This window comes from Mobula hypostoma, chromosome 24 (assembly GCF_963921235.1).
Source record: "Mobula hypostoma chromosome 24, sMobHyp1.1, whole genome shotgun sequence".
Taxonomy (NCBI): Eukaryota; Metazoa; Chordata; class Chondrichthyes; order Myliobatiformes; family Myliobatidae; genus Mobula; species Mobula hypostoma.
This window is the reverse complement of record NC_086120.1, coordinates 28,275,384-28,296,700: the sequence shown is the minus strand read 5'-3', so window position 1 is coordinate 28,296,700 and position 21,317 is coordinate 28,275,384. Positions and strand designations below refer to the sequence as shown.

At 43.4% G+C, this 21,317-nt stretch overlaps 1 protein-coding gene across 4 annotated transcripts in view; it reads left to right on the top strand.

Annotated features, from left to right (window-relative positions):
* arhgef18b (rho/rac guanine nucleotide exchange factor (GEF) 18b) overlaps window positions 1–21,317 on the top strand; it is a 210,270-nt gene that overhangs the window by 77,529 nt on the left and 111,424 nt on the right. The window contains exons 1-5 of one of the 4 annotated variants that reach the window (XM_063032418.1): window positions 10,182–10,214; window positions 11,282–11,378; window positions 12,996–13,053; window positions 15,002–15,043; window positions 15,888–15,911. In XM_063032418.1, coding sequence (XP_062888488.1) covers window positions 10,200–10,214; window positions 11,282–11,378; window positions 12,996–13,053; window positions 15,002–15,043; window positions 15,888–15,911 — 236 coding nt within the window. In that variant the 5' untranslated portion in view covers window positions 10,182–10,199. Of the gene's footprint in view, window positions 1–10,181; window positions 10,215–10,243; window positions 10,279–11,281; window positions 11,379–12,995; window positions 13,054–15,001; window positions 15,044–15,887; window positions 15,912–21,317 lie in introns of those variants that run through there. The other 3 variants (XM_063032419.1, XM_063032416.1, XM_063032417.1) reach the window with 3 other exon arrangements.

Here is a 21,317-nt window from a genome sequence, read left to right as displayed (position 1 = left end):
AGTAATTCGTGTGCAGTAGTGAAGTCATTTCTTGGGCTAGATGTGCCCAATTTTTGACCAACAGGCAGACTCAACCTGCGGCTGGAGGGTTCCAGAGTGCAGCTGGCTCCTGGCTGTATATGGTAGCTCACTCTGTCTTACTTGGTTTGGGTTCGGGGTTGGGGTTGTTGCTGTAGTGGAATTGCTAATGTGTGTTTGTGGTTTTGAAGATCCACCAAGCCTCCCAAGTCATCACTAGAATAGTGGAGTTGGGGGGTGGAGGGTGGGGGTTGTAATTGTTTATTCTGTGGAGATAGGGTGGGGCACAGCTCCTCAATCCCCTGAGCCCTGCTCCACCACTCCGGTATTTCTGTTATTCCACTCAGGTACCCCTTCCACCCCAGTCCGTCTCAGTCCCACTGCTGTCACAATGCAGGGGGCACATTACACCCAGCAGGGTCTGTGCTGGTGATAGGGTATTCCCCACCTACCCCTCTTCTTCCTGCTCTCCTTCATCTTCTCCTTCCCCATCCCTTTTACCTGTCTTCAGCCAAGAGAGTAGAATTTCACAGAATCGGAAACTTATGACACAGGAAGAGACTGCTTGATCTGTCGTATCTTGACCCCTCTTGAATCCTGTCCACTATCCTGCAAATCCTGCTGCACCTGGGTACTTCTTAACTATGTGAGAGTTTCTACTTCTCAGATAGAAATCTCAAATTCATACAAACACGTTTTCCTCAATACGTCTTTAAACCTTTCCATAAATCTGTATCACTTGTATCCTCTTCTTCCTTGAAAGGAAAAGGAAGATACTAGAAACAATTCTGTTAAGTTCACCTTAACTGTTGTCCACGGTAGTAATTCCTCATTCCTAGGAAATGAAGACTTTCATTGCTGAGGTGTCTTTCCCAGGCTGTCATGAACATCCTAGAGCACTTTATAGTCAATGAAGTATATCTGTCATGTGGTCACTATTGTAAAGGTGGAAACATGGGAACCAACTTATATTGAGTGGGAATATACAGTACTGTGCAAAAGTCTTAGGCACCCTAGAAATTTTTATATGGTTTCGGATAGTTTGGGCTCCATGGAGCCCTGATCTCAACGTCATTGAGGCTAGAGAGACAGAAGCAAATGAGACAGCCAATGTCTGCAGAAGAACTGTGGCAATTTCTCCAAGATGCTTGGAACAACCTATCAGTCAATTTTCTTGTAAAACTGTACACAGTGCACCTAAAAGAATTGAAATAGTTTTAAAGGCAAAGGATGGTCACACTAAATATTAATTAGTTTTAGTTTTTTTACTGTTTGCTGTTCTTTATAGTAATTTTTTTGATATTTAGAAACTTTTCATTATTTTTGAAAACATTTTTGCTTTTTACTGATTTTTTTTTACATGTCCCTGAGAAATTTGCACAGTACTGTATATAGAATCAGATTTATTGTCACTCACATAGGATGTGAAACTTGTTGTTTTTGATAGCGGTATAGTGCAAAATCTGTAAATTACAAAAGTGCAAAAAAGGGTGTATTCATGGGTTCATGGGCTGTTCAGAATCAGGTCTATTATCAATGTCAAATATGACATGAAATTAGTTTTCAGACAGCAGTACAGTGCAATGGCATAAAATTACAGTAAATTACTAGATAAATAATGTAAAAGTGAATAATGAGGTAGTGTTTATGGACCTTTCAGAAATCTAATGGTGAAGGGGAAGAAGCTGTTTCTGAATTGTTGAATTTGGGTCCTAAGGCTCATGTACCTCCTCCCTGATGGTAGTAATGAGAAGAGGGCATGTCCTGGACAGTTTAAGGAAAGAGGGAAATGATTTAGAAGGTACCTGAAAGATAATGTCTTCACACAGGGAGTGGTGCATGTACATGGAACAAGTCGCCTGAGGAAGTGGTTGGGGCAGATACATTAGCAACACACACACAAAATGCTGGGGGATCGCAGCAGATCAGGCAACATCTATAGAAATGAATAAACAGTCAATGTTTCAGGCCAAGACACTCTTCAGAACATTTAATAATAACGCTAAAAGACTTGAAGAGATGTATGGATAGGAAAGGTCTAGAGGGATATGGGGCTAGGTTAGATGGGCATCTTGGCTGTCAAGGGTGAGATGAGCTAAAGGGCAAATTTGTGTGCTACATTGTTCTATTCTCTGTAGTCTATCCTTTCACTTTCCTCGACCTTTTTCTTTGATTTGGTCATTTGCTGTGTAACTTGTCAAAATTTGTGTTCCTGTGTGTGGGATGTTTTTGCTGTGCTAAAAATTCAAGCTGCTGAAATCAACGTTCGGAAAATAACTAAATGAGGCAACTATCTGAGGTGAACAGACAGCATCTGCTCTCTCAGTTTAACACATTCGTAGTCTTCAGAGTTCAGGACTGGTTTTGACAGTTTTAGGTAATCAACCATTCTAGTCTTGTTTCCTGCATGTCACTATCTCCTCTTCTGGTATTTCAGCTTTCACTTAAATGTTTACACCTCTTCTAGACAAACATCTCACCACCATTACTCTGCTGGTGCCACACCCACTGTAACGTTCAATCCTTCCTCCTCTCTACCTATCACAGACCTTCTCCCAAGGTCTCTCCACTTTTCAGTCTTCCTCTTCAGTTAACGCTTTGCACCTCTGCTTTCCCTGCTCTGAAAAATCTTTATTGACCTGAAGTACTAACTACATTCCTCCGCCCTCAGAGATGTTTTAGCACTTTCTGTTTTTTACTTTGAATTTGCAGCATCTGCAATTTTTCGTTTTGAAACCAATCAGCACTGATTGTAAACAAATTTAATTCTTGGCATCTATTTCAAACAAAACACAAGATTTCAGACAATCTGAATGTCTCCCCTGTATCTGATATTAATCATGCACTCAAAGAGAACGGGAAATACTTTAATGTGTCTGTTTTGAGCTGACTTTGGCCCCTGTGGTGCCAAATGACAAGAAGCTGGTAGCAATTTGTTCAAATGTTAAAGGGCACATTGTTCTAAATGAAAACAAGGGCCAAATCTTGATCTATCATTAAAACCATCTCAAGAAACAGCTGGCAATAGCTCCTGCCACTCCTGTGTAAACCCAAGGCACCCTACTTTAGAATTGCCTGCTAATCCTTGATATGGTTGTTGCAGTTTCAATAACATCTGTACCTTCACTCATGGGTTTGTCTGGCCACCTCCCATCCTCTATATATTCGAGTTCATCCCAAATCCTCTTTCCTGTGGATACACACTGCTGTTCTCTCAGCTACCATGCAAAGGCACCCTTAGAGTGGCAGCATAGAGAGAAACTATTTAGTCCACTGAGTCTTCAGCTTCTCTACAAAAGAACAATCCAGCTCCCCTGCATATTCTTTACTTTCAATGTTATCCTAAGGACGAACGAGGAGTCCAGAAGTCAAGGTCCGTTGGCCTGAGCCGAGTCTGCAAACCTGTGCGAGTCTGCTGAGGAAGTCAGAGCCTTGCATCTGAAGGCCGGAGTCTGTGTCGGTTGGGGGCCTGTCCCGGGGTTAAAGGACTGTGTATGTGTGTGGGTGGCGGAGGAGGTAGAAATGGGCTCGTTTTTGTTATTGTTGGTTCCTTGTTGTGTTCTGTGTTGTTATGCCAAGCTTGGTGATAGGGTTGCCAAATTTCTCACTCCCAAATAAGGGACAAAAGTAGCTGTCAAATACAGGACATTTGTGTTTACCTCGAGAAAGACTATCATGACCATGAAGCCTTGCGCGGGCACCTGTGTGCGCATGCATGTACGTGCTGATTTTTTTTTCTACAAATCGGTTTTGGCTTAATCTCCCTGATTCTGCTTTTACTATATGTTAGCAGTATTTTAGGTTTTATGTGTTATTTGGTATGATTTGGTAGGTTACTTTTTGGGTTTGGGAACGCTCAAAAATTTTTCCCATATAAATTAATGGTAATTGCTTCTTTGCCTTACACCATTTCGGCTTACGATCGGTTTCATAGGAACGCTGTACCTTAGCGGGGGAAATACGGGGCAAGGGTGGTCCCATATGGGACAAACCAATTTAGCCCAATATACGGGATGTCCCAGCTAATACGGGACAGTTGGCAACCCTACTTGGTAAGCATGCGAAGTTGACACTGGATTGTGTGGCAACACTTGCAGACTGCCCTCAGCACACCCTCGGGTGTGTTGGTTGTGAATGCAAGTCATGCATTTCACTGTATGTTTTGACGTATGCGTAACAGGTAAACTTGAATCTTTAATCTTATCCAGTTACCTTTTAACGGCACTATTGAATCTCCCTCCATTACTATCCCAGGTGGTATATTCCGCACACTGACCATTTGCTGCTTTAACAAGATTTTCCTAAAAACCAGTTTTGTTGCTTTTGCCAGATATTTTTCTTTGATTTTTCTGCAATTTTGAATCTTCATCGAACGGCGAGTTTATCTGCTCTGTGCAGTCCCTCGTGATTTTAACCATCACTTAAAGATCTCACGGTCTGTCTTGCCAACACCACCCAGATCCTTAATTAACAGTAGCATAGTGGTTGCCATGACACTATTACAGCTCGAGGGGTCGGAGATCAGAGTTCAATTCCGGCATCCTCTGTGAGGAGTTTGTACGTTCTCCCCGTTACCACATGGTGCTCCAGTTTCCTCCCACAGTCCAAAGACATATCAGTTAGTAGGTTAATTGGTCATTGTAAATTGTCATGTGAGGTTAAATAGGCGGATTAATGGGCAGTGCGGCTCATTTGGGTCGGAAAGGCCTGTTCCACACTGTATCTTGAAATAAATAAATAAATAAATAAGGGGAGAATAACTCTGCTCCTAAGTGTGTATTATTTGGAGTGTGAGGGGGATTGAGTTAAATGCATGAGGATCTTGACAATATAACTGTGGGGTAGGAGTTTCCTTGTGTGAGATGAGTCGTTTGCATTAACCACCAGCATAACCTATTGATGTTGTGGGGCCAGCTCTTAAGTGTCACCACGCATTCCAGAGTCAACATAGCCTGTCTTCATTTATATAAATCCCTTTTCTATTCTCCCCATGTTCCCATCAACTTCCCCCCGCCGCATCATTTCTGCCACTCATCCACACACCAGAGGAAATTTATGATTTACAGCATCCAATTAACCTACGAGCCGCATGTCTTTGGAATGTGAGTTTGACAATGTATCTACCCATGTGCGTCTGCCCCATTTTGTTCCACGGGCTTCCATCTCGGATTTCATCCCTTGATTTCAGTCTCTGAGGCCTTCAGGAGGGTGAGCCCATGGAGAGCATCTGGCTCAGACAGTACCTGTGCTATTCAACTGGCTTGAGTGTTCACTGGTATCTTTAACCTCTGGCTTTAGCGGTCTGAGGTACCCGCCTACCTCGAGTGAGCTTCAATTATCCCAGTGCCCAAGGAGAACCTGGTCACCTGTCTTAATGACTATCGTCCAGTAGCACTTACATCTCCAGTGATGAAGTGCTTTGAGAGGTTGGTGATGAAACATATAAACTCTTGTCTAAGGGGTGACTTGGATCCCCCTCCAATTTGTCTACTGTCAGAACAGGTCAACGGCAGTTGCTGTTTGGTTGACTTTTCTCTTTGGAACATCTGGACAGTGAAGGGGCAGATGTACATCAGGATGCTCTTCGTTGACTACAGCTCTGCACTCAACACTATCATCTCCTCAAAACTGATCAATAAGCTCCAAGAACCTAGGCCTCAATGCCTCCTTGTGCAATTGGATCCTCGATTTCCTCACCTGCAGACTCCAGCCAGTTCTGATTGGCAGCAACACCTTCACGATCTCCCTCAGCGAGCTGCACTGAGACCCCTGCTCTGCTTGCTTTATACTTGTGATCGCGAGGCTAAGCACGGCGCCTTTGTCATATTCAAGTTCACTGATGACACCACTGTCGTTAGTCAAATCGGAGGCGGTGACGAATCAGCATACAGGAAGGAGATTGAAACTCTGACTGAGTGGTGCCACAACAGCCACCTCTCACTTCACGTCAGCAAAACCATACAGCTGATTATTGACGAAGGGAGGGGGAGACTGGAGGTCCATCAGCCAGTCTTCATCCAGGGATCAGGCGGTCAGCAACTTTAAATTCCTTGCTGTTAGCGTTTTTGAAGACCTGCCCTGGGTCCAGCACATAAGTGCCATTACAAAGAAAGTACGGCAGCACCTCTACTTCCTTAGAAGTTAGCGAAGTTCCAGCGTATCATTAAAATTTTGACCAACTTCTATAAATAAGTGTGAGGTGGTTCATTTTGGTAGGTCAAATATGATGGCAGAATATAGTATTAATGGTAAGACTCTTGGCAGTGTGGAGGATCAAAGGGATCTTGGGGTCTGAGTCCATAAAACACTCAAAGCTGCTGGACAGGTTGACTCTGTGGTTAAGAAGGCATACGGTGCATTGGCCTTCATCAACCGTGGGATTGAGTTTATGAGCCGAGTGGTAATGTTGCAGCTATATAGGACCCTGGTCAGACCCCACTTGGAGTACTGTGCTCAGTTCTGGTCACCTCACCACAGGAAGGATGTAGAAACCACAGAAAGGGTGCAGAGGAGATTTACAAGGATGTTGCCCAGATTGGGGAGCATGCCTTATGAGAATAGGTTGAGTGAACTCGGCCTTTTCTCCTTGGAGTGACGGAGGATGAGAGGTGACCTGATAGAGGTGTACAAGATGATGAGAGGCATTGATTGTGTGGATAGTCAAAGACTTTTTCCCAGGGCTGAAATGGCTAGCACGAGAGGGCATAGTTTTAAGGTACTTGGAGGTAGGTACAGAGGAAATGTCAGGGGTAAGTTTTTTTACGCAGAGAGTGGTGAGTGCGTGGAATGGGCTGCCGATGGCGACGGTGAAGGTGGAAACGATAGGGTCTTTTAAGAGACTCCTGGATAGGTACATAGAGCTTGGGAAAATAGAGGGCTATGGGTAAGCCTAGGTAGTTCTAAGGTAAGGACATGTTTGGCACAGCTTTGTAGGCCGAAGGCCTGTATTGTGCTGTAGGTTTTCTATGTTTCTAAATGCACAGTGGAGAGTATAATGACTGATTGCATCATGACCCAGTATGGAGGTACCAATACTCCTGAATGAAAACAACTATAAAAGTAGTGGTGACAGCCCAGTTCATCACAGGTAAAGCCCTCCCCACTAATGAGCACATCTGTACGGAGTACTGTTGCAGAAAAGCAGCATCCATCGTCAAGGACCCCCAGCATATAGGACATGCTCTCTTCTCACTGCTGCCATGGCGAAGGAGGTGCAGGACCCTCAGGTCCCACATCGCCAGGTTCGGGAACTGTTATTACCCCTCAAACACTAGGCTCTTGAACCAGTGGGGATAGCTTCACACACCCCCAACACTGAACTGATTCCACAACCTGTGGACTCACTTTCAGGGACTCCACAGCTCATACTCCCAATATTCATTACATATTTACAGTATTTATTATTATTTTTATTTTTGTATTTGCACAATTTGTTGTATTTTGCACAGTGGTTGTATGTCCGTCTTTGTTGTGTGCAGATTTTTACTGAATCTACTGTGTGCGTTTGTATTTACTGTGAATGCCCACAAGAAAATGAATCTCAGGGTAGTATATGGAGACATGTATATACTTTGATAGTAAATTTGCCTTGAACTTTGACAGGCCAGTTATGTGGCTGATGATCAAACACCTGCTGTAAGTTTATATACGGCACATCAGCTAGCTGCATTTCCTCACTGGCCGACACCGGTGCTTCCTGGTACTAAAAAATAGTACCACAGCTGCTGGAAATCCAAAGTAAAATATAAAATGCTCAGTGAATCAAGTAACATTGCGGGGGAGGAGAAAGAGAACTGGTGTCTCCGGCTGATATTTCATCCTGCCAATTGTTTCCAACCTTTTCTGTTTTACTAAAATCACCAACTTCTTAAATCTCTCAATGGTCTCAGCCCTTCCTACCTCTGTAACCACTAACAGCCCCATGACCTTCTGAGGTAAAATTCAGAGTTAGGTTCATTGTCACTGAGGTATGACATGAAATTCACAAACACGAGAAAATCTACAGATGCTGGAAATTCAAGCAACACACACACACAAAATGCTGGTGCTCTCAGGATGAGGCTTTTCATTCCAGGACGAAGGAGTTGTCTTCCTTTTTCAAAGAAAGGGGCTTCCCTTCCTCCACCATCAACTCTGCTCTCAAACGCAACTCTCCCATTTCATGCACATCTGCTCTCATCCCATCCTCCCGCCACCCCACTAAGAATAGGGTTCCCCTGGTCCTCGCCTACCACCCCACCAGCCTCCGGGTCCAACATATAATTCTCCATAACTTCCGTCACCTCCAATGGGATCCCACCCCCAAGCACATTTCCTCCCTTCCCCCCCCCCGCTTTCCGCAGGGATCACTCCCTACGCAACTCCCTTGTCCATTCTTCCCCCCATCCCTTTCCACCGATCTCCCTCCTGGCACTTATCTTTGTAAGTGGAAAAAGTGCTACACATGCCCTTACACTTCCTCCCTCACTACCCTTCAAAGCCCCAGACAGTCCTTCCAGGTGAGGCAACACTTCACCTGTGAGTCGGCTGGGGTGATATACTGCGTCCAGTGCTCCCGATGTGGCCTTCCATATATTGGTGAGACCCGACGCAGATTGGGAGACCGTTTCGCTGAACACCTATGCTCTGTCCACCAGAGAAAGCAGGATCTCCCAGTGGCCACACATTTTAATTCCATGTCCCATTCCCATTCTGAAATGTCAATCCATGGCCTCTTCTACTGTAAAGATGAAGCCACACTCAGGTTGGAGGAACAACACCTTATATTCCATCTGGGTAGCCTCCAACCTGATGGCATGAACATTGATTTTTCTAACTTTCATTAATGCCCCTCCTCCCCTTTTTACCCCATCCCTTATTTATTTTTATTTCCCCCCTTGCTTCTCTCTCTGTCCCTCTCAACATCACTCCTTGCCTGCTCTCCATCTTCCTCTGGTGCTCCCCTCCCCCTTTCTTTCTCCCTAGGCCTCCCGTCCTATGATCCTCCCCCTTCTCCAACTCTGTATCCCTTTTGCCAATCAACTTTCCAGCTCATAGCTTCAACCCTTCCCCTGCTGTCTTCTATCATTTTGGATCTCCCCCTCCCCCTCCCACTTTCAAATCTCTTACTATCTCTTCTTTCAGTTAGTCCTGACGAAGGGTCTCGGCCCGAAACGTCAACTGTACTTCTTCCTATAGATGCTGCCTGGCCTGCTGATGTCATGAAATTTGCTGTTTTGTGGCAGCAAGACATAAAAATAACTGTAAATTGCAAATAAATAAATGGTATGAAAGGAGAAGAATAAGGTGTACCTCAGATTATAGCCTCTTGCCCAGTTCCAAAGCTCATCTTTTCCTCTGTGACCTTGACTCCAGCTCTTCAAAACCAAAGTGCTGAAATTCATACCACCAACTCCTATAGCTCTTTGTGCTTAAAGTCTACATCCTTAAATAGGTATGTGGCTACATGCTAGCTCTTGTTTGATAACCAAGTCTTGGGTTGCTGACCTTTATTAATGCAATTTGTGGCACTGGGATATCTCTGGCAACTCTCTTTAAATGTCTTCCTTTTATAATGCATTCACAGGAGTCCCTTGGCAAGGTGTTGGTGATTGGTCCTAAACCTGATATGATAAAGGCATTCAAGTGCCTTCATGGACTGCAGGTCTTTGAGAGGAAGAATGATCATCACCTTCCAGTGGACAACTGGGGATGGGGAATGAATTCCAGCCTTGCTACTTCAAGAATAAATTAAAGAGAAATAACACATCCTGGGAAAGAGGCTGACTTGCAGTTATAAGAGACTGTTCACTGTCTTGTTACAACCTAATGTGCTTGAGGCCACCAAAGTATGGTCACCGTTGTAAACATGGGAAATGTGGCAGCCAATTTATGCAAAGCAAGCTCCAATAAGTAACTGTGTGATATTAACCACGGACTGTTTTAGTGTTGAAGCACTCAAAGCATCCAGCTATTGGAGAGGAACAGAGTAAATGCTTCAGGTCAAAGATCAGTTGCCAGGATGGTGGGGGGTGGGGGTTGGGTAAACAAGTGTGTTAAATTGCAGAGAGTGAGAGGGAATGTCTGTGATTGGGTGCAGACGGAGGTTGTCAGGGTAATTATTTACCTGAAAATCTGGCAGTTGGAGACAGAAAAAACAAATTGAAACAAAGAGATACAATCGCACCTGTAGAAAACATGAAATGGAGTTGTTGCCGGTAAATGTTGAATTCAGTACTAAGTCTCTGAAGTCTGCAGTGTACTTGGGCGAAGTTCGATAAGGTGCTGTTTCTCAAGTATTTGTTGATCATCACTGAAGCTTTGCAGGAAGCTAAGGATAGAGAATCAGAGTAGGGCAGAAGATGGAAAGTCAGGATGTTGAACAGAATGGGTTCTGCAGAGTGGTCACCCATCTGCATTTAGTAGAAGGGACCACTTCTTATGCAGTGGGGAGAGGAGAATTTCTAAAGTGGAGCCCCAGTTACCTGACGCAAGCCCAAGGGACCTGACTGAACGTGTTTGTGTGGGTTCAGAATGATTGTACCTCTTCATGGGTTAGGTATGAATTGATCATGTCAGAACTGACCTCTCTCAGGTTTGAATTTTATACCCAAGCAAATCTTTGTTCTAAAGAGTGTGCAGAATCAGAGGCCTTTTGCGTATGTTAAAACCAGAAAGGCATGCTGACTAACACAACAAATGCTGGAGGAACTCAGCAGCTCAGGCAGTATCTATGGGAAGGAATAAAGCATGTCGATTAGTAAAGCTTTGAGATCGTAGGTTTTATAAATAGATGTACAGAGCAACAAAGCAGAGGGGTTATATTGAACTGGTTAGACACCAATTTGACTATTGATTCTGATTCTGGTTTTACTCTTTAGAACAAAGAAAGTTGGAGAGGAAATTTGATAAAGGTGGGAAAGATGTTAGCTGGTGTAGATTGGGTAAGTAGAGAGAAGCTGGTCCTATTAGCAATGGGGTGAGGATCTGGGGTCATGACTTTGAAACCTTCACAGATAGCTACAAGGTGGGTGTGACAAAGTATTGCAGAGAGCAGCAACGACATGAACTCACTCTCTATAAGAGTGTTGGAAACATAATCATTCAAGTTTTTTTTTAAATTAGATTGGCACTTGAGAGAGAATAATTTGTAGGGAAGAACAAGAGAATTGGATTAATGGGATTATTCTGCTTGGATGGGCCAAATGCCCCCCTCCTGTCCTATAATTTCAGGAGACTGAATTCTAGTCACTCAGATATTGACATCCTTGCTTCTTGTCTCCAGGAGATTCAGAGAACAAAAATGCGGCCACGGCTGGATGCGGGATGTTCCTATAACTTCAAAGGGTTTCCGAGTCGCTCTTCCCAGTCCAGAGCAGCAGGTTAGTGAGGCACCTAACAGGGCCTGACATCATCTCAGAGACTGCTGATGGCTTGGGTTGGCCAGTGGACAACTTTGAACGGCATTGAGCTCTTGACTCAGCCCAGCCTTTGTGGAATAGATGGGGCCATTTGCTTGGCCCTCATAATGGGAATGAACAGAATCAAGTTTAGTATCACCGACATATGTCGTGAAATTTGTTAACTTTGCAGTAGCAGTCCAGTGCAGTACATAATAATAGAAAACAACTAAATTACCCTGTGGTAATTTATATATATATATATATATAGTGCAAAAACTAGAAATAAGGAAGTCATGAGGAAGTGTTCATAGGTTCAATGTCCATTCAAAAGTCAGATGACAGAGGGGAAGAAACTCCTGAATTGCTGAGTGTGTGCCTTCAGGCTTCCGTACCTCCTTCCTGATGTAGCAAGGAGAAGGTGGCATGTCCTAGGTGATGGGTGTCCTTAATGATGGACGCCGCCTTTTTGAGGCATCGCTCCTTGGAGATGTCCTGGATACTGTGGAGGCCAGTGCCCATGGTGGAACTAACTAAGTTTACAGCTCTCTGCAGCTCCAAGGATTGTCCTCTTTTGAGAACAATCCTTCATTCTCTTTCTTCTCCGTTATTGGCCAATGATCCTGTTGAAAATGGACAAGGACCCAAGAAGATGATGGAGTAGACAGATCTCTGGTTTTTGACTACCTTGGCTCTGTGAAGCTCCACCACACCTATAGGCAGTGGATGCAGAGTAGAGGCCATTAGTACATAACAAACTCATGTTGAATCCCGTTTTCATTGGGGAAATTCAATAACATCAATTGTGTGGATTACTTTTCTGTGTTAGTTTGTGCTTAGTTGTCCTCTCACCAAGAGCGATCAGACATAAGGGGTGATAAATGCCTGTTTACCTCACGAGGTCCATACACAGTGGCACGGGGTTCTCAGTGTGAGCCTCATTCTGTGAATGAGACCTTTAATCTTTGACTGGGACCCTCACTCTGGGGCTGGGAATCCCCACTCCGGAATTTTCATCATGAGACTGGGGCCCTCATTCTTTTGACTGGGACTCTCATTCTTTTGACTGGGACTCTCAATCTGTGGCTGGGACTCTCACTATGGGACTGGGACACCCCTACTCCAGAATTTCACCCTGGAACTGGAGTCCTCTTACTGTGAAGGACCTTCACCCTGGGGCTAGGACTTCCCCACCACCACCGGAGCCCTCACCCTGTGACAGAGCCCTCTCTCTAGGACTGGGGCCCTCACTCTGTGACTGAGGCTCTGACTGGAACCCTTACCCTGATACTGGGGGGGGGGGGAGTTGGACCATTTCATTGGGACTGCAGTCTTTGCTATGTAACTGGGTGTCCCACCTTGGGAAGGGACCTTAGTCTAGATATGGGATGCTTAGACCCTCACTTTGGGACAATACTCTCACTTTGGAAGGAAGAGCATTATTCTAGGACAGGACCCAGAGTCTGAGACAGGGCCCTCATGCAGTTTTTTTTTCTGAACTAATAGGAAAGGTGTTTCGAACTAAAGAGATAATTCTGGATTTTTCTGAACCACAGTGGAAATCACTTTTGTGTTTTTTTTTCTTTTCTTTCATCCCAGGATCTGAAACTTCTCCAAAGAATGAAGAGGAGAAAGAAAATCTGGAGCCTGACCACTTGTACGTATAAAACACCATTCCGTACATTAATCTGTCCCCAACTGAGTCTTTTATCAGCTTGAGGGATTCGGACTATTCTGCAATTGGTTCTCTCCTCACTCAAAATTCCCAAGTACCTTCCATCACATTCTCCCAACCTTTAGTTCCAGAGAGAATCAGAATCGGGTTTAATGCCTCTGGCATATGTCGTGCAATTTGTTTTTATGTGGGCAGCAGTACAATGAACAGCAGAATAGTAAAAACTGTGGATTACAGTAAAAAGTATATATGTATGTGTGTGTATGTATATGCACATATATAAAATATTTTTAAAAATTAAATAAAAAGAGAAAAAAAATATAGTGAAGTAGTGTTCAAGGGTTCAATGTCCATTAAGAAATCTGATGGCAGAGGGGAAGAAGCTGTTCCTGAATTGTTGAGTGTGTGCCTTCAGGCTCCTGTACCTCCTCCTTGATGATAGCATTGAGAAGAGGGCATGTCCTGGGTGATCAGGGTCCTTAATGATGGATGCTGCCTTTCTGAGACATTGCTCCTTGATGGTGTCCTAGATGCCGGGAAGGCAAGTGGCTAATGGAGTTGACTGAGATTACAACTTTCCGCAGTTTGCTTCATTTGCATGGGAGAGTGCATTCAGATATCTCTTTGACTCTATGGGTCGATGGTACAAGGCAGAGTAACAGTTTGGCATGGACTAGATGGGCTGAAGTGACTCTTCAAAGCAGGGATGTAATGTTGAGGCTTTTAAGGGCATTGGTTAGGCCGCACTTGGGTAGTGTAAACAGTTTTGGACCCTTTATCTAAGAAAGGATATGCTGGCATTGTACAAGACCCTGGACTTTAGAAGAATTGAAACCTATTGAATGTTGAAAGGTCTAGATAGAGAGGACATGTAGTGGGGGAGGGTCTAGGATCAGAGGGCTCAGCCTCAGATTAGAGGGGCATCCTTTTAGAACAGAGATGAGGAGGAATTTCTTTAGTCAGAGAGTGGTGAATCTGTAGAAATCATTGCCATAGATGGCTGTGGAGGCCAAGTCATTTGGCATATTTAAAGCAGAAGTTGATAGATTCTTGATTCGTAAGGGTACTAAAGATTATGTGGAGTAGTCGGCAAATAGGGTTGAGAGGGATAATAAATGTGCCACGAAGGACCAGATGGCCTAATTCTCTTATGTCGTATCGTCTTTGTGGTTATGGTTGTGCTCTATGATACTATCTCATAATCCCAAATCTTCTCATGCAAGAAAGAAAAATTGATATTTATATAATGTTTTTCATAACCGCAGCACACCCCAGGGCTATTCCCCTTTCATGTACTCCTTGAAGTGCAAGCACTGTTATAAAGCAGCAGTCAACTTGCACAGGCAAACTCTTAAAAATAGCAATTTGTTCAAGACTCTTTGTTTGCTTGATTAAATATTGGTCCAGAGCATGAATTTCTGTGTTGTTCAGCAAAATAATGTCATGGGATCCTTTTCATCCAAACCGGTTCAATATCTTACCTGAAGGAGGATGACACTTCCTCTCTAGAGAATCTAAGCTCTTAATGGATTTCTGGAGTGGGACCTGGACTCAGAGAGAGGGCGCTGTCTGAGGGGAAAAGACCGTAAAATGCAGAAAAAGGAAGGTCTGTGATAAGGCAGAGTACGGAAGATTAAGTGACATAAAGGAAAAAGTACAAAGCAAAGGAGGTTGGTAGATGGAGATAAAGAAACAAGATATTATTCTGGAATTAACTGTATGTCAGACTTGCATGGTGTTTAATCACAAATATAGACCATTTACACTGCGGTTCAAGCCTGTGATCTTCATGTTCTGCATGACAGCAGATCATCCAGAATATCTATTGTGATCATTATTCAGAGAGTTTATATCAAAAGCAAGTCTGCCAGTAATGTCAGCTGCTGGGTGATATGTCTGTTGAAATTGTTTCTTTTTCCTTGTCTTCCAGGTTGGTTCAACAAGTGCTGCAGGAACTGAAGGCCTATCATGGGTTAGTCACGTCCCACTTACCATTTCGATACTGAGCTACAAGGTTACACAAATCTTGAAAATCTATTCAGAAAGTTGAACTCAAGTTTATTAACAAATATTCAAGTAGGAAGTTAGATTGAAAACTTGAAAAGGAACAGTGTGAAGGACCATGGGGAAAGACCAAAGGGAAGTGGGACTGATTGACAGGCCTTTCGAGGAGCTAGCATTTATTTTTACATTCAGAGGCAATGTTTGATTTTGTCACATGCTACAGAAACTTTACTCATCTTTTAGGAACTCATTAACTGCCAGGGATAAGAGAGCCACTTATCATCTGGATAAGCACTCAACCCAACCTCTGCTGTAAATAGTCAGGACATTCCCTCATTTTCTGCTCCTACATGGAGTCATAATGATGCTGGCTCTTCCCAATGAATACGTGTTCCCACTGACTCTCTTTCCCGTATCTCATTCCATTCCTCTTTGATATCGTCACCTTTGCTAAGACCAAAGATTGCAAGAAGGGGTGCATAAAGTCCTAAACTTTAAAGTTGGCTTCATTGCTCATGAAATGTCATCAAAGGAACAATTGGCACCATCCAGCAACAGGCAACGATAGGCCCGAAGTCTGGTGACTGTAGCAGACTGACCTCCGGCTTCAAGAGCTTTTCCTTCGGATCACTGGTGGAACTCTACTGGAGCTTTGAAATTCCTTTTCAATTGGTTGAGATGAATGTAGCAATTGGCAGTTTTGACATGGGACGAGAATTATGTCTGTGAGTCCCTGAGAGGGAGGATAGAGCCTTATTTCAAATAGTTCAGTCTATCTCTAATCCTGTGTCTAATTTTCTCCTTCCCCTCAGACAGTGCAACAATGCAGCAAGCAGGTGAGCAGCTTCCAGTGTGCGTTTACGTCTCTCGCTCCATGTGCTGCTTTGCAACCCCGGTCCCTGCCAACGCTGAGGTGTTCTCATTCTGCTCTCAGCTCTGCTGCCTTTCCCTCAGTTTAAGAAGCTTTAATATTGTTTAAAAGGTTTACTTTTACCAACGTATTTGATCTGTTGCCTCAGAATAAAATTCTGTGTTCAGTTTGCTGATGACTCCTCTCTCATCCCTGTGCTGTTGAGCCCTAAATTTCCTGGGATGGGAGAGAAATAGGAGGAAAGATCAGTCTGGATTCACATACATTTATTTATCACGTGTACGTTGAAACATACAGTGAAATGTATTCATTTATGTTAACAACCAACATAACCTAAGGATGTGCTAGGGGCAGTACCTGATTGCTAACCACAGAACCCAGCTGAAGGATGGTCCTCGTGGGTATCAGCCATCACTGTTACTTGCCTCCAAGGACTTGCATTTCTCTAATAGCTTTTATGATATATGCATGTCCCAAAGGATGTTACATCTGATGATTCCCTTTTGAATGAGCGACAGTCACTATTTACTGGCAGAAAGCCCAGGATCCAGCAAACCGCAGCATGAAAAAGACCAGATAATCAGATCGCTGCAAATGTGCCAGGTCACTGGAAAGAACTTACTGGCTCTCCTTTTTTCACTGTTTCTTTTGCATTTATTGAAGTGAGCAGACAAACTCCTAACTTGAGATCCAGCAGTGCGACATTGCCCTTGAAAAGCCAGCCGGGGTTATGTGCCTTAGATTCTTGAATGGGCTTGAACCACAGTCTTACTAAACTTTGAGCACTACCCACTGTGTCATAGGTCATAAATAGTTGAAACCAGCAATCACAACCAAAGCTCAGTTGAAGAGGTAGGAGTCAAAGCTCCAGTGTAGATGATAGAGGAAGGATGAAACTAAGAATATGAGAAATCAAAAAAAGTAGTTTTTTTAGAAACTTAAAGCATTTCAGTCGTTAAATTATGACTTCTTGCAGCACATTAAATGCCTGATTACAGTTTGAATGTCTTTTTCTCATGCATGTCTCACAATGAATCTTGTGCAATGGGTTGGTAACTGGAAGGACACTCCTGTTAGGTCACAGACAAGCTAGATAGAGGTGACTAAGCTATTGACTGACAGCTCGTTTGATTATGAATGGTCATGAAGGAGGGGTTTGTGCAGATTCTGCTGATGGTATTTCTGTTAGCTCAATATAGAACATGGTCACTCTCTTTCCAAAATGTATGTGCTTTATCCTAAGTTCAACCAAGAGTTTTCCAAGGATTTTATCAAGCTAATTTGCCCAATACTCTTTAGCGAGCTGGCTCTAGATTGTTGGACTTGAACTAATTCACTATCATGCTTCTCCTTCTGCTGTCTGTGTAAAGCTTTATCTGCAAGCACCTCCTTTTGATATTTTAGTCTGTTACAAAACGCGTAAGGAAGGAGTGGAAGCTATTTTGCATCAAAGTGCCCTTAAATGTACTACCACAAGACATAGGAGCAGAATTAGGCCATTCAGCCCATTGATTCTGTTCCACCATTTCATCATGGCTGATCTCGGATCCCACTCAACCCCATACACCTACCTTCGCGCCATAATCTTTGATGCCCTGACCAATCAGGAGAATATCAATTTTTGCTTTAAATACACCCATGGACTTGGCCTCCACAGCTGTCTGCGGCAGAGCATTCCACAGATTCACTACTCTCTGGCTAAAAAAAAATTCCTCCTAACCTCTGTTCTACAGGATTGGCCCTCAGTTTGGAGGCTGTGTCCTCTAGTTCTGGACACCTCCACCATAGGAAACATCCTCTCCACGTCCACCCTATCTAGTCCTTTCACATTCGGTAGGTTTCAATGAGATCCCCATGTGTTCTTCTAAATTCCAGTTAGTACAGGCCCAAGGCTGCCAAATTCTCCTTACATGTTAACCCCTTCATTCTTGGAATCATCCCCGTGAACCTCCTCTGGACTGTCTCCAATAACAACACATCCTTTCTGAGATATGGGGCCAAAACTGTTGGTAATACTCTAAGTGCATCCTGACTAGTGTCTTATAAAGCCTTAGTATTATCTCCTTGTTTTTATATTCTACTCCCCTTGAAATGAATGCTAACATTGCATTTGCCTTCTTTACCAAAGACTCAATCTGTAAATTAACCTTCTGGAAGTTTTGCATGAGGACTCTTAAGTCCCTTTGCACCTCTGATGTTTGAATTTTCTTCCCATTTGGATAATAATCCACACTTTTGTTCCTTTTACCAAAAGGCATTATCATACATTTCCCAACTCTGTATTCCATCTGCCACATTTTTGCCCATTCTTCCAATTTGTCTAAGTCCTGCTGTAATTGTATTGCTTCCTCGGCACTACCTACCCCTCCACCTATCTTCATATCACCCACAAACTTTACCACAAGGCCATCATTCCATTATCTAAATCACTGACAAACAATGTGAAAAGTAGCAGTCCCAATGCTGATCCCTGAGGGACACCACTAGTCACCGGCAGCCAACCAGAAAAGGCCCCCTTTATTCCCACTCGCTGCCTTCTGCCTGCCAGCTGTTCCTCTATCCATGCCAGTATCATTTCTGTAATGCCATGGGATTTTACCTTGTTAAGCAGCCTCATGTGAGGCACTTTATCAAATGCCTTCTGAAAATCCAAGTTAATGACATCCACTGCCTCTATTTTGTCCCACCCTGCTTGTTACATCCTTGAAGAACTCTTAACAAATTCATCAGGCAAGATTTCCCTTTATAGAAACCATGCTTACTTGATTTATTTATCATTATTCTCCAAATACCACAAAACCCCTCCTTTAATAATGGACTCCAACACTTTCCCAGCCACTGAGATTAGGCTAACTGGCCTATAATTTCCTTTCTTTTGCCTTCCTCCCTATGTAGTGGCATTCCTACATCTAGGGGCCCAAGGCTCTATTCCTTTGAATCCTGGCAATATTTTGGCCTAATGAACCGAAGGGTTTTCCTCTAAAAGTGAAATCTAATGTTGGTTGTAAGAAAAATCATCTGGAACCATAACAAGACCAACTTGTACACTGCCTCAGATCCTTCTTAAACACTCAGGTGCCTTGAGGAAGACAATGTAAGATCCTTCTGCCTATAACTGTACACATAAGAGTTAAAAATTTCCAATATTTCTGCATGATTTCTGTAAAGTTTCAAAAATACCAATACTGATAGATCCTGGGTGCCCGCAGTAATGATTCTGACACTCCCAAAGGCCCTCTTCAGAAATGTCCAGATATATGCCCGTAAATGACCAAGACCAACAGAAATACTCTCTGTACCTTATAAAGTGGCCACTGAGTGTATGCTTGTGGTCTTCTGCTGCTGTAGCCCATCCACCTCAGAGTTTGACATGTTGTGCATTTAGAGATGCTCTTCTGCACACCACTGTTGTAATGCATGGTTATTTGAGTTACTGTCACCTTCCTGTCAGCTTCAACCAGTCTGGCCATTCTCCACTGACCTCTCTCATTAACAGGCCATCTTGCCCACAGAACTGTCACTCACTGAATGGTTTTTGTTTCTCACACCGTTCTCTGTAAACTGTAGTCACCATTGGTCGTGAAAATCCCGAGAGATCAGCAGTTTCTGAGATGGTCAAACCACCCCATCTGGCACCAACAATCAATCCAGGGTTAACGTCGCTCAGATCACATTTCTTCCCAATTCTAATGTTTGATCTGAGCAACGACTGAACCTCTTGACCATGTCTGCGTGCTTTCTATACATTAAGTTTCTGCCATGTGATTGGCTGATTAGATAGTTGCAGTAACGAGGTGTAGTTAGTAAAGTAACCAGTGACTACTGAGGAATGTGTGTCTGTATGTATATACAGACACAGTATATTTGATGACACCTGCTTTATCTATGATCTTTTAAATTCACCTCAGTATTGAACTAGGGCCTCAGTACAGCATCTCACCTGACAGATACCGAAACAGTGGGACAGCATTCCCTCATTACCATATGGGCATTAAAAATTTTTGCTCAAAGATATGATCATTACTTTTTTTTTTATTTCCCATGTAAATACCGAGGCCTCATAGGCAGGAAGTTAAGAGTCAATCATATAAGTAGGTCTGCAGTCCCATAAAGGATCCATACTTCGTCCCATGAAACATATTAGTGGTCTGAAAACGCATTGCCTTTGTCACTGAAATTGTTTGTAGCTTTATAATTCCATATTTAATCGAAACTTATCTGCTATTGTGAGGTTCAAATTTCTGACCCTAGATCACGAGAGCAGACTGCTCTCCTCCAGTAACTAATTCTTCCCAACTAGCTGTGTCACTTCAGGTTGAACTTTGGCTACTTGACCAAACCTGATGGATCTGACTATTCATGAGATGGTCATGTTGGGTCAGCTATACATTCTGACAAATGGTCTGGGTTCAGGTTAGACGTGCCGTTCACCATGCTTTATCAACTCAACATATGTGTAGCATTGCAAGTCTGTCTGCAAATAGCTCTGGATCAGATGTAGAAATTATAAGTACTCTGGTGTGACTTCATCAAAGTTACTGGTGAACGCAGCAGGCCAGGCAGCATCTCTAGGAAGAAGTACAGTCGACGTTTCGGGCCGAGACCCTTCATCAGGACTAACCTGATGAAGGGTCTCGGCCCGAAACGTCGACTGTACCTCTTCCTAGAGATGCTGCCTGGCTTGCTGCATTCACCAGCAACTTTGATGTGTGTTGCTTGAATTTCTAGCATCTGCAGAATTCCTCGTGTGTGCTGGTGTGACTTCGATTGATTGTGATCGGGCTTTAGTTTTAAATCCAAGCCGTCTAGATTATATAGTCTTGTCTTGAATCTTCTGGGAATTAGTTTAAGATAAAAAGTTAGCCTTAAACTTTGTCAGATGTACATCAAAATATACAGTGAAATGCATCGTTTTTGTCATGGCCAGCACAGTCCGAGGATGTGCTGGGGGCAACTTGCAGTGTCTCCGTGCTTCAGGCAGCAAAATAGCATGCCAACGGCTTACTAATCTGTATGTCTTTGGAATGTGGGAGGAAACCGGAGCACCCGGAGGAAACCCATAGTCATAGTCATAGTCATACTTTATTGATCCTGGGGGAAACTGGTTTTCGTTACAGTTGCACCATAAATAATTAAATAGTAATAAATCCATAAATAGTTAAATGGTAATATGTAAATTATGCCAGGAAATAAGTCCAGGACCAGCCTATTGGCTCAGGGTGTCTGACCCTCCAAGGGAGGAGTTGTAAAGTTTGATGGCCACAGGCAGGAATGACTTCCTATGACGCTCTGTGTTGCATCTCGGTGGAATGAGTCTCTGGCTGAATGTACTCCTGTGCCCAGCTAGTACATTATGTAGTGGATGGGAGAC